This window comes from Sapajus apella, unplaced genomic scaffold (assembly GCF_009761245.1).
Source record: "Sapajus apella isolate SASKATOON/1434 unplaced genomic scaffold, GSC_monkey_1.0 scaffold16, whole genome shotgun sequence".
NCBI classification, from domain to species: domain Eukaryota; kingdom Metazoa; phylum Chordata; class Mammalia; order Primates; family Cebidae; genus Sapajus; species Sapajus apella.
The window spans coordinates 26,964,725-26,979,010 of NW_022436956.1; the positions used below are offsets into that span (position 1 = coordinate 26,964,725).

The window sequence follows — 14,286 nt, forward strand, 5'->3', positions numbered from 1 at the left end:
ACAGGCACACGCCACCATGCCCAGCTAATTTTTTGTATTTTTAGTAGAGACGGGGTTTCACCATGTTGACCAGGATGATCTCGATCTCTTGACCTCGTGATCCACCCGCCTCGGCCTCCCACAGTGCTGGGATTACAGGCTTGAGCCACTGCGCCCGGCCAACCATCTTCTTATATATCCATCTCTATTGGCACCAACATCTCTCACCTAGATTGTTAGTCTAAATACCATATTGCAACCCAAATGCTATTTTGTAATATGGAAATCAGATCAGTTCTCTACTTTTTTAAAACCTTTTAACAGCTTACTGCATTAAGCTCTACTTTCGTGTCTACCCTTATCTTGCATCCCTCTCCACCTCTCACCTGCTAAAATATCTAGCCACACTAACCTTTCTCTATTCCTAAAATATGTTAAGCTCCTTCCTGCTTCAAAGCCTTTACACTGCTCTTCCTTCTGCCTGAAATGTTTTTGTCCCAGATCTTCAGAAGACTAGCTCCCTATCATTCAGGTCTTAACGCCAATATAATTCCCTCAAACAGACTTTTGCTGACCATATTCCATAAAGTAAAGGCAGCAGCAGGAGCATTACCACCACCAATATACTCTATAGCATTACTCTTATTTTATTTAAAAAATCACTTTTCCTTTGTTTACTTGCCCTTATCTGTTCACCTGCACTAGAATGTTAGCTCTATAAGAGTAAAGACATTGTTTTGTTTATGTTGTATCCCTTCGGCTTCACTGTAAAGACATTTGCAGATGACTAAATGCTCAATAAAATGATGTAATGAAAAACTGGAGTATTGTAATCTCTAACTATAGGATCCTATCCTCTAATAAACCAAGGGCATATTTGCCAAAAAAAAAAAAAAAAAAAAAAAAAAAAAAAAAACTTTAAATAGTTTTTACTTACATTTCCACGGAATGTCATACTAAAAGCAAGGTAGTCCAGTAGAAAAAAACACTACTCTGACTAAAAGCTGTAATTCATCATTACAGATATAATGCTAAAGACAATGATTTTCATTACGTTTCAAAAAGCACTGTACAAGGAGAATGATTATTATGTATACATGCTCTACTAATAGAATAATTATTCTAAAACTGATGAGGTACTCAAAATTAGCTGCTCTCTGACTCTCAGATTCTTCCCATAACCCAGGCTCACATCTTTCATCAGCCTCAATCATCCTTCAAGCCTACTAACTGGTTCTTTCTTCCAAATGCCTCTTATATCCCTTCCTTTCCACTCCTGAGTCATCATGTATCTATTGAAAACTCCATTAAATCACTGAAGATAGCTAAAAGCAAGTCTCTAAACTCTTCAAACCCTGCCACACACTCCATGGTGGACAAATTCTCCAAAAATGCAGTCTTGATGCCTTAATCATCAACTTTCATTGATTCTCCATCATTGAATCACTGGTTCTCAAACCTATCAGACCCAGCATTCTCTTATATAACAAATCCTGAAAGGAGCTACGTGTGTATCATGTTAGAAGCATCAATATAGTTCCCTAATTACAATATACATGAGAAATCAAAGAAAAGTACTTAATAATTAGTATAAGTATTTCAACCTGTTAATGCTTGGCCACAACTAAACTAAAAGACAATAAGGTTGTCAGACACTCAAACCAATGTTGCATCAGTGGGAATGTGAAAACTATGAATGCAGGCCAACGTGAGTATGCTGGTGACTCAAAAACATGATCAAAATCCCCTATGGGGTATATATATATTTGTGACAGTGAAAAAATTTTTCATATTCCAAACAAAACAAGGTATTATCTTTCCTTAACTCATACAATATCATCCCTGGAAAATGCAGCATGTATTAGTATCATGCAAAAATATTTTGGCTTATAAGCAAAACAAAATTAAATTCTAATTTTAAAAAAGTATAAACAGTATTTTCACTTATATAAGTGGTCAGTGGGACATCTGTTTTTTGTTTTTTGTTTTTTTGAGATGGAGTTTCCACTCACCACCCAGGCTGGAGTACAATGGCCTGATCTTGTCTCACTGCAACCTCTGCCTCCTAGGTTCACGCAATTCTCCTGCCTCAGCCTCCCAAGTAGCTGGGATTACAGGTGCACACCACCACATCTGGTTAATTTTTGTATTTTTAGTAGAAATGGTGTTTCACAACGTTGGCCAGGCTGGTCTTAAGCTCTTGATCCGCCCACCTCAAACTCCCAAAGTGCTGGGATTACAGGCGTGAGCCAACTGTGCCCAGCCTCCAACAGGACATTCCACTTCTGTTTCAGAAAAAACAAGTCATTTCGTCTTTTCTAATTGTATAAGTTAAGGGAAGAAAAAGTCCTTTTGGATGTGGGATAGTTCTTGTTTATGTGGGACAGTCTGAGCACTATGAGCTGTCTACCATCTCTGGATCCCTACACACTATCTAACCATTGTAATAACCAAAAAAATGCCTCCACAAATTCTTATAATGATCTCTAGAGGTAGAGACCACCCTTACTAAAAATCTATGGTTTAGAGAGTCCAGTTCAAAAATATTAACCCGCAATTCAAATGTCTTTCACAATGAGATAAAAATCTACCACCTCCTTTTTCAGACTTATTTCCGCAACTTTCCAACATACAGTCTAGGCTTTTGAGAAAGAAGTATATTTGCTCTCCAGATATGCTTATATCTAAAAAACTTTCATTGATTCATCTGTCAGAATCTGCTAAACTAATGACAAGCAAATTCAAATAAAAACTGAAAAACCCTATAAAGTGATCATAAAGATACTATCTTGATGATATTAATAAACTTAACATCTAAACATTTTACATATAAAAAATTGTTAGCAGAAAAAATCTTGGGAGTAACTTTTATTGACTACATAGGATATGTCAAGGCTGCAAAAATATTTTGGCTTATAAGCAAAACAAAAATTAGTTCTCTAATTACAGTATACATGAGAAATCAAAGAAAAGTACTTTATAATTAGTCTTTCAACCTCTAGCATGAGTTAATAAATTGGTTCAATGTAGGAAAACACTAGATGATGACCTCCATTTGCCTCCCAGACAAAAAAAAAAAAAAAAAAAAAAAGGCATTCTTAGCCAGAAGCAGTGGCTCATACCTGTAATTCTAGCACTTTGGGAGGCTAAGGTGGTTGAATCACTTGAGTCAAGAATTTGAGAACAGCCCGGCCAACATGATGAAACCATGTATCTAATAAAAATACAAAAATCAGCTGGGCATGGTGCCACATGCCTGTAATCCCAGCTACTTGGGAGGCTGAGGCATGAGAATCACATGAACCCAGGAGGCAGAGGATGCAGTAAACAGAGACTGTACCACTCCATAAAAAGACACTCTTCATAGTATTATTTTTTTAACTTCTTTATTTTGGTTAATGATTACAGAAAAGTTGCCAGAAAAACGGCACCTCACTTCTCCCAACATTAACATCTTAAATAACTATAGTACAACAATTTAAAACAAGGAAAATAGTATTGGTACAATACTATCAATTAACTCTAGGTCTTATTCAGTTCACCAGTTTTTCCACTAATGTCCTTCCCCTATTCCAGGATCCTATCCACAAGCCCATGTTAGTTACATTTAGTTGTTATTTCTCCTACTCTTCTCCAGTCTGTGGTAGTTCCTTTGTCCTTCAGTCTGTTATAGTCTTAACACTTTTAAAGAATATTAGTCAGTTATTTTGTAGGCTATCAATCAATCTGCAATTGTTATCTTTCCTCACTATTACAGCAAGATTATACATTTTAAATAAAATGTATAGAATAAAACCCAAGAATAAAACAGAAATAATATTGTATTCTTCTTAGTGCATCATATCAAGGGGTATGTCAGTATGTCCTACTACTAGGGATGTTAACCTCGATCACTTAATTACGATGGTGTCTTCAGGCTTCTCCTTTAGTAAATATCTTGGGGAAGATACTTTGAAACTATGCAAATATCCTATTTCATTTCAAACTTTTGGCCATTACTGCCAAGTGCTGTGGCTCGGGCCTGTAATCCCAGCACTCTGGAGGTTGACGTGGGAGAACTGCTTGAGTCCAGGAGTATGAGACCAGCCTTAGCAACACAGTGAGACCTGATCTCAAAATACAAAAAATTAGCCAGGCATGGTGGCATGCACCTACAGTCACAGCTATTCTGGACTCGTTCTTTAAGTTGGTCCTTTATAGCTGAAAATTTGTAAGTTTAATGTGGCTATGATACAACTAACCTATATAAACTGCAGTAGGAGATCAGAACAATTTCACCTTATAAAACCATAACATCCCCATCCAGGCGCTACAGGCATATCGATCTACTACAAATATCCAAATCCTCCAAAATGAACTCATCTTTTCTCCCTAAGACTTATTTTTATACTTAATTTCTCAGTAGCAGCACAGTTCTCCCTGGCTGAAACCTCAGAAATATTATTGGCTTGATTCTCTGTGATAGCCCTATTCATGTGATAACAATGTTCTACTCTAAGAAGTTTCTCTTTTCCGTCTTCTAAGAAGTTTCTCTTTTCTCTCTTTTCCATTCCCACTGCCGTAACTCGACTTGGTCTGCCTAATGCCTTGCCTGAATTACTGCAAACGCTTTCTACTTCTTATTTCCAGCTCTACCCCATTCCAATCTTCAATCTTTCCTATCACCAGATTAATCTTCCTGAGGGACAACTCTGTGGCCCACCTGTTAAAAAGAAAAGTCAGTAGCCTTCCCTGCCTTCAAAGTAGCCCAAACCTGTATTTATATCTCTATAAAGAACTTCTACAAATAACAACTAAATTATTCTTCCTTTCGCCACTATCAAAATTATTTTAACCACTCAAAGAAGATATATGCTGCAAACTGAGGACAAGCAAAACAAAAACTACAAGAACCAAAGGGAAAAGAGATCCAACTCAGTGTGATTTCTGAACAAAGAATAAAATAAATATAACTACCACTTAAGATGGACAAAGCCAAAGAAAATCAAAAGTAAAAAAAAAAAAATTTTAATCCCATTCATAATTGAAAAATATTTAACTATGGGCAAGCTAGAATGTTATACCTAAGAATGCAAATCTAAATCTAGTTCCTAGGCTCCAAAGACTGAAAGGAACTAGAGGAAATGCTACTATGTGTTTGAGCAATTCCAAGACTGTCCAAACTAGATTCTAACTTTCCTTATACTAAAGCACCCTAAGGTCAGTCCTCCATTTAAAAGAAAACACCTACCATGGTATTGTCACTGACCAGTTTTTTTTTTTTTTAATAAGCAGATTATATAATATAAAATAAATAAAATAATATAAAAAGCTGATGCTTTTACCAAATTAATATTTTGAGACCACAATTGTTAATATTTTGTGGCTCATGCCCATAATCCCAGCATTTTGGTAGGCTGAAGAGGAAGGGTTGCTTGAGGTCAGGAGTTCAAAACCAGCCTGGGCTACATAGTAAGACCCGCTCTCTATGAAAAAAAAAAAAAAAAAAAATTAGCCAAGTGGCACAGTGGCTCACACCTGTAATCCCAACACTTTAGGAGGCCAAGGTGGATCACCTGAGTTTAGGAGTTCAAGACCAGCCTGGGCAGCATGGTGAAACCCCATCTCTACTAAAAATATAAAAATTAGCCAGGCATGGTGGCATGCGCTCGTAGTCCCAGTTATTTAGGGGCTGAGGCAGGAGGACTGCTTGAGCCTGAGCGTCAGAGGTTGCAGTGAGCTGAGATTACACCACTACACACCAGCCTGGGCAACAAAGCAAGACCTTGTCTCAAAATAAATAAAAAATAAATTATATATATATATTAGTCAAGGCCGGGCGCAGTGGCTCAAGCCTGTAATCCCAGCACTTTGGGAGGCCGAGGCGGGTGGATCACGAGGTCAAGAGATCGAGACCATCCTGGTCAACATAGTGAAACCCCGTCTCTACTAAAGCTACAAAAAATTAGCTGGGCATGGTGGTGCGTGCCTGTAATCCCAGCTACTCAAGAGGCTGAGGCAGGAGAATTGCTTGAACCCAGGAGGCAGAGGTTGCGGTGAGCCGAGATCGCGCCATTGCACTCCAGCCTGGGTAACAAGAGCGAAACTCCGTCTCAAAAAAAAAAAAAAAAAAAAAATATATATATATATATATATATTAGTCAGGTATGGGGACATGTGCGTGTAGTCCCAGCTACTTAGGAGGGTGAGGCAAAAGGGGCCCTTATGCCCAGGAGTTACAGAGAGGTATAATTGCACCACTGCACTCCAGCCTGGGCAACAGAGCAAGACTTTGTCTCTAAAATAATAATAATTAATATTTTATCTCATGACAAATGAAGTTTAAAACATCTTCCCAGAAGAAGAAATATACCCTAGGAATAAATGATTCATTATTCACTAGTTCGGTGTTTGCAGCCACTTTAGAGAACGTAACTGCCACAAAAAAAGAGAATCAACTTTATCTCCAAGGAGCGTATATACTTGCAACATGAAAATCACAAAAATGGTTAACTTTAGATATGCGTAAAATATTTAAAAATTACCAAAAATTAATATTAAATATAGTAAATTCTAGAACAGGTATGGAAATAGATTTGATCTTGAATACCAGTTCCAAAGGACAATGTGTTCTGAATAAGGTACACCTTCTATGAAGCTGTGCTATGGCTCACAGGCACACAGAACTAAAATCAATTAACAATGTTAAATAATATTATTTGTGTCATTTATTTGGCATTCCTAAGCTTCTGTATTTCAAATAATCCCATAAATTGTACAATTAAATTACTTACTGCTTCAACGGAGTTACATTCTCGCCTTGTTTCTAAATAACGTAGTGCTCGTTTTTCTTCTTCTTTTAATTTAGCATCTGCCTGTCCAGAAGCAAAATAACAATCATTTTAAGAATATCAAGAGAATTGCTCAAATTATCACATACTAAGTTAAAACTTACATATTTCATATAATTCTGTACACCATTTTGTTGTAAATATGAGGGTGCCTGTGTTCTATAAAATCTCTCTGTTGAATCCAAGTATGCCTTCTCAAAATTGTCCCTATAAATCTGAAGCTTATCCTCAGGATTAGAACAAAGGTTAACTGAAAAACAGAAAATAAAATATTACTCCAATTATTATCAGAATCAATATTTTGAGTGTAATAAATATTAAGGAGTCATTATGTGCAAGGTAATAATGCTGAAGAGAACATATAATTATGTAAGACAAAATCCTTCTCCATAAGAAACTTACAAAGATAAAAGCACAAAGCAGTAAAGTAACAAATAAATGATACAGATAATATAGACTACTTTATTTTTGAATAGGTAAGAGACTGACTTCTAACTGAATAATAAAGAAAACATAATATAGACTATTTTATTTTTGAATAGCTAAGAGGCTGACTTCTAACTGAATAATCAAGAAAACATTCACAGAAGCAATGGGATTTAAACTGAACCTTAAAGAATAAACTAGAATTTGTATAGAGATTAGTATAAGTAAATAGAAGCAGAAAAGCACAAGAAAATATGACTAGGTTGTCTAAGTGGATTGCAAGGCTAACAGATGGTAAGGGAGAAGAATAAATTACAAACGGCTGTGAAGATGCTCTGGGTAATATAGTAAAACAATGTTTCTACAAAAAAATTAAGGCCAAGAACAATGGCTCACACTTGTAATCCCAGCACTTTGGGAGGCCAAGGTGGGCAGATCACTTAAGGTCACGAGTTCAAGACCAGCCTGGCCACAATGGGGAAACTCTGTCTCTACTAAAATTACAAAAATTAGCCAGGCATGGTGGCACTCACCTGTCATCTCAGCTACTCAGGAGACTGAGGTATAAAAACTGCTTGAACCCGGGAAGCAGAGGTTGCAGTGAGCTGAGTGTGCCACTGCACTTCAGCCTGGGGGGAGAGAATAAGACTCTGTCTCTTTCCAAAAAAAAAAAAAAAAAAAAAGGCTGGGCCCAGTGGCTCATGCCTGTCATGCCAGCACTTTGGGAGACCGGGGCGAGTGGATCACGAGGACAGGAGATCAAGTCCATCCTGGCTAACACGGTGAATCCCCATCTCTACTAAAATAACAAAAAATTAGCTGATTTTTTTTGTATTTAGCGCATGGTGGCACACGCCTTATCCCAGCTTCTTGGGAGGCTGAGGCAGGAGAATCGCATGAACCTGGGAGGCAGAGGCTGCAGCGAGCCTAGATAGTGCCACTGCACTCCAGCCTGGGTGATGGGGCGACACTCCGTCTCCAAAAAAAAAAAAAAAAAAAAAGCGTGCTATAGCACTTAAGGGGTAAGTAGAAATAATACCAATAAAATAGTACTTAAACGTCAATCTTATAAACAGCAGATGGGTTAAATGATAGGAATACAATCACTGTAAGAGGGCCATTTCAAAACTCTACATGTAAAGTTTAAAGTCTGGTGGCAGTTCAAGTAAAAACAAATTTCAGGAGCACTGCTAATGAAAATCTAAAGACTTGATAACTAAAGGAATATGGGGCAATGAAGAAAAGCCAGTCAAAAAATAACTATATAGGTTCATTAACTCAATCAATACTTATCTAGAGTGATTTTTCGCCATGCATTCTATGTTCAGTAAAGACACAGTGCTAACAACACAATTAAACAAAAGTACTATGCCAAGGAGGCACAGGTACTGGGAAGCACTGAATGCAAGACCTTAACTTAGTCTGGGAATTAAGCAAGGCCTCCAGGAGGAGGATGAAGGGTGGGGAAGAAACATACTCTAAGTCAAAGGAAACAAATCAGAAGAGAGAATGTACTCCTACATGCTCTCCTTTTCATTGCTCTTCATGGAAGTAACTTATGTCCTGAAAACATAAATACCTAACCTTTTAATGAACTAGTTACCTTTTACGAGCTATATATTCAAATCTATATATCTAATTTAGTTCACTAAAAAGACCTGTCAGCCAAGAAATTAATGGCATGTAGAAAATAAGCATTAACCACATGAATATGAATTATTATACATTCTTTTAAGCACAATTAATATCATATGTGTACTCTTTTAAAAAAAGCATCGAGGCTGGGCACAGTGGCTCACACCTGTAAACCCAGCATGGAGGCAGAGGTGGGCGGATCATGAGGTCAGGAGTTCAAGACCAGCTTGTCCAATAGAGTGAAACCCTGTCTCCACTAAAAGTACAAAAATTATCCAGGCACAGTGGTGGCAGCCGCCTGTAGTCCCAGCTACTCGGGAGGCTGAGGGAGGAGAATCGCTTGAACCCAGGAGGCAGAGGTTGCAGTGAGCCAAGATGGCGCCACTGCACTCCAGCCTGGGACAACACAGCGAGACTCTTGTCTCAAAAAAAAAAAAAAAGCATCTAGTACAGAAAGTAGATGTAGCTTTGATTGTGCTATTCCATAACTGTCCTACAATTTCCATGAAACAGAAATTACGGTCCTAAAAGTTCAGAACATACCATAGGATTCTCTTACTCCAATAACCAGCTGAGAATCAAAGGCTTCTCCCAATCTCTCAGCATGTACCAGCTTCATTGCACTATCTTGGAGTCTGTTTTTTATATTTGAAAAGATTGACTCATTCCATGTATCAAGCATAAGCTAGGAAAACAAGAACAAATTGTAACATAATTTTCAATTACTAATATATAAAATATCATGTACAAACACCAAAAAAGAAAATCAAATTCTTAGGCCTAAGCCAGGTGCAGTGGCTCATGCCTGAAGTTCCAGCAGTTTGGGAGGCCAAGGCAGGTGGATCGCTTGAGTCCATGAGTTTGAAACCAGCCTAGGCAGCATGGTGAAATCCTGTCTCTATAAAACATACAAAAAAGTTAGCCAGGTGTAGTGGTCCACGCCTGTAGTCCCAGTGAGCTGAGATTGTGCCACTGCACTCTAGGCTGGGTGACAGAGCAAGACCCTGTCTCAAAAACACTTTGGCTGCAGTCACTTGAATACTTCAGGGAAGCAGTATATTTAGCATAATGGTAAAGAAGACGTGTCAACTCGGCGTGGTGGCTCATGCCTGTAATCCCAAAACCTTGGGAGACCAAGGTGGGAAGATCACTTGAAGCCAGGAGTTTCAGACCAGACTTGGCAACACAGTGAGACCCATCTCAACGACAACAAAAAATACTAAAATTTGTTACGCATGGTAGCATGTGCCAATAGTCCCAGCTACTTGGGAAGCTGAGGTGGGGGATCACTTGCATCCAGGAGGGCAAGGCTGCAGCAAGCAAAGATCACACCATTTTACTCTAGCCTGGGCAACATAGCAAGACCCCATCTCAAACAAAACAAAAATAAATAAAGAAAAAGTGTTTCAGAGTCCAACATAATTGGATTTGAATCCCAGCTTTGTTGCTTATTTATCCACTTTCTTATGTGTAAAATGGTCAAAACGATAGTGCAAATTTCAAGTGGTTATAAAAGTTAATGATGATAATACATGGAAAATGTTTATTTTCCTATAGTTCCATGGTTGAATTTCAGATACATTGGTGTGTTTGAAATAGACATATATATATGTTTGTATAGACACATAAAAAATGCAAAAAGGACCAACTGAAAATCTGATACTGGACCTTATAAAAGAGTATCGAAATCTACCATTTAGATGTTCCATTAAAATGATAAAAATGGTATATAATATTGGTGATTATGTAAGTACTCCAAGAAACTTGGTCAGATGTAGGAGATACATTAATAGCAGCAACAATAATAACAAGAGTTAACACTTTTATAACACTCATTCTGTACCTGGGACTGCTCTATGTATTGTCCACATATAACTCATTTAATCCTCATAATCTTGATATAGGTACTATGATTATCCCCCCTTCAGATATGTGAAACCTGGGGTACAGATAGCAAAACTAACCTTTCACATTCATGCATCTCATCGATGATGACACTAGGATTTGAATCCAACAACTGTGGTCCCAGAATTGATACACTTAATCACTAAGTGGACACTGCTTCCTACAACCCATAGAGAATGGCAAAACTTAAAGGAATAACAACAAAAACGAGGACAAGATTATGAGACTGCAAATTAAATAGCAGTCAGAAGTGTTTTTCACTTTTTGGTTTTTTGGCACAGATTTCCCATGTTGCAGTGATTTCTATCACTGAAGAACCACTGGGTATCTAAATTTACAGTATCCCGGTCAACATCAGAGCAAATTTTAAGGCTAGGATGGGGCAACAATGCCCAGGTTATACTACTGTAATGCCTGAGTCTGTTATATAACCATCATAGCAAACAATAAGTTGACTAAAGATCAAATGGCATTTAAAAATTTTCAAATCTATGGTTCCATTTGATTCTTACAAGTAGAAAGATATATGAAAATGAGGACTCTTCAAAATAGAGTTTGAAGAGTTGAAAGGGAAACCTAGGACCCTTCATACTCCAAGTTCTTTCCATTAAATCATGACAGGTTACTTGACACAATTTTTAAATAGAAAATAAGCACAGTATATACTGACTTTATAATAGCTAGAATTAAGTAAAAGGGAAATTATAGAGATGATAGCAGTTTAGCTACAATTAAACAAAAAGTTATCAGAAGGTAACCCAATAAAAGGAGATTTTTGAGAGAGGAGAAAAGTAATTTAGTTTTCAGTAAAATAAGAATATAAGCTGGGTGCAGTGGTTCATGCCTGTAATCCCAGTACTGTGGGAGGCTGAGGCGGGCAGATCACCTGAGGTCAGGAGTCTGATACCAGCCTGGCCAACATGGCGAAACCCAGCCTCTACTAAAAATACAAAAATTAGTTGGGCGTGGTGGTGTGCGCCTATAGTCCCAGTTACTTGAGAGGCTGAGGCAGGAGAATTGCTTGAACCCGGGATACAGAGAGTTGAAATCACTGCACTCTAGCCTAGGTGACACAGTGAGATTCAATTAAAGAAAAAGAGTAAAAAGAAAGAATAGAGAAATCAAATACCAAAAATACCAGGAAAAGGAGAAAGTAAAAAGGAAAGTAAAGGAGGTAATGGGTGAAGACACATATCCATAGATTAAGACCACATAAAAACATAAAAGAAGACTGACGTTAAAGACATTTATTGAAAAAGAGTATTTTCCAATAAAATCTAATAAGAGCTGAAAGGCAATTTACATATGAAGTAGAAAAACCCACTTAAAAGTTGAAATTACTTTCAAATGCTTCCAAATTATCCTCTTTCTGAATAATATTAGGAAAACAATAAGAAAAATGGTCTTACCTTTCGAACAATACTGTCCTCCACATTTGATTTTTTATTGCTGCCCTGTTTACCCATTAAAGTAATCTCTAGTTGACAAAAAGGTTTTGGTAAAATATCACATTGTGTAAAGAATTTTCTCCATTCAACAATATATGCTTTTAGCAAAGCTGTATCATCTTGATGGCTCAATACTCGCTGAAAAAAAGAGGTGTACCAATTTGAAATAAATGCAGTTGCTTTGAAAAATTAAGAACAAAACATATTCATGCCAAAATATAAACTGCACATAATTTTTAAATTATTGTACAAACTCTATTATATCTAAGAGAAACTGAAACACAGGTTCACAGAAAAAAAAAAACCTGCACACGAATGTTCATAGCCGCATTATTCAAAATAGATAAAAAGTAGAAACAACCCAAATATCCATCAGCTGAAATACGGATAAACAATATAAGGGGCAGGCATGGTGGCTCATACCTGGAGTCTCAGCACTTCCGGAGGCTGAGGCAGGAGGACTGCTTGAGCTCAGGAGTTTGAGACCAACCTGAGCAACACAGCAAGACCTCAACTCCACAAACACAAAAAATTAGCTGGGTGTGGTGGTTCGTGGCTGTGGTTCCAGCTACTTAGGAGGCTGAGGTGGGAGGATTGCTTGAGCCCTCACAGTTGAGGCTGCAGTAGCTGTGACTGAGCCACTGTACTCTGGCCTGGATGACAGAGCAAGACTCTGTCTCAAAAAGAAAATAAAACTAAACAAATGAAAAACAAAAGAAACCAAAAAACCCCCACAATGTATGGTATATCCAAACAATAGACCTTATTCAGTCATAAAGAGAAACAAAATATTGCGAAAGAAACAAAATATTGTGAAAGAAACTAGTCACAAAAGGATATATATTATGATCCCAATATTGAAAATGTCAAATACAGACAAATCCATGGACAGCAGATTAGGGATTTAGTGGGTGAAGGGGGTAATAGGGAGTGAGAGTTCATAGATAGAGGGTTTCTTTTTTGGGGTGATGAAAATATTCTGGGATTAGTGGGTGATGGTTGCACAACTTTAGGAAATATACAACCCACTGAATCATATGCTTTAAGAGGGTAAATTTTATGGTATATGGATTATATCTCAATTTTTTAAAAGATGGTGGAGTCTATTTCCCACTATTAGAGTTTGGGCTGGTCCTGTGATTTACTTTGACCAACAGAACGCCACAGATGTAAGACTGTGAGATTTCTAAGCCTATCCATGAATAGATATTGTAGATCCTACTTTCATCCCAAAGGCTGGTTTCCTTGAGAATGAGGAACCACACAGGGAAGAGAAAGCCAGCACCAAAAACCATATACATGTTTTACTGCTCTCTTAGACCACTATGTCCTGGTAAAGCTCACAGCTCACTGCTACTGCATTAATAAGCTTAGGCAAAATCAGCTAAGAGCAGCCCAAATTGCTAAGCCACAGAATTGTAAACAAATAAAACAGATGTATTAATCCAGGTTAAAAAAAAAAAAAAAAGAAGAATCCACATGTTTATTATTTTTATTTCTTTTTCTTGTTCTTTAAAAAGGTTATAAACATTTCAATGCATATTGCCTTTCAACCATTTGGGAGATTTGGTCCTTACTGACAATGTATGTTCAATTAAAGATTGCCTAGTAAAATGAGTCACACACAAAAAAAAAATTCTTAAGAGTTTAAAAAATCTTCTTAAGTTATATACCCATGTCTGGCATTGCTATTCCTATTAACTGCTCTGAATTAGTGGTGCTAAATCCTATTCTCGGGTTCTTGTTGAGGTCTACATTTCCAGACTTTATTCAGCTATGTTACAGTGAAACCCTTCCATATTTTTTTGCCAGTGTTGAGTATATTTTTTAACATCTGTTAATAACATCTAAGGTAGACCAGGTAAGGCGGCTCACGCCTGAAATCCCAACATTTTGGGAGACCAAGGCAGGTGGATCACCTGAGGTCAGGAGTTCAAGACGAGCCTGGCCAACATGGTGAAACCCTGTCTCTAATAAAAAAAAAAAAAAACAAAAAGCAGGGTGTGATGGCACATCCCTGTAATCCCAGCTACTCAGGAGGCTGAGGCAGGAGAATTGCTTGA

At 37.5% G+C, this 14,286-nt stretch overlaps 1 protein-coding gene across 2 annotated transcripts in view; it reads right to left on the reverse strand.

Annotated features, from left to right (window-relative positions):
* CUL5 (cullin 5) overlaps positions 1 to 14,286 on the reverse strand; it is a 107,877-nt gene that overhangs the window by 50,921 nt on the left and 42,670 nt on the right. For both annotated transcript variants that reach the window (XM_032285683.1, XM_032285684.1), the window contains exons 4-7: positions 12,185 to 12,361; positions 9,414 to 9,555; positions 6,914 to 7,059; positions 6,753 to 6,833 (exon numbers count right to left, since the gene is read on the reverse strand). In XM_032285683.1, the coding sequence (XP_032141574.1) occupies positions 6,753 to 6,833; positions 6,914 to 7,059; positions 9,414 to 9,555; positions 12,185 to 12,361 (546 nt within the window). The remainder of the gene's footprint in view (positions 1 to 6,752; positions 6,834 to 6,913; positions 7,060 to 9,413; positions 9,556 to 12,184; positions 12,362 to 14,286) is intronic.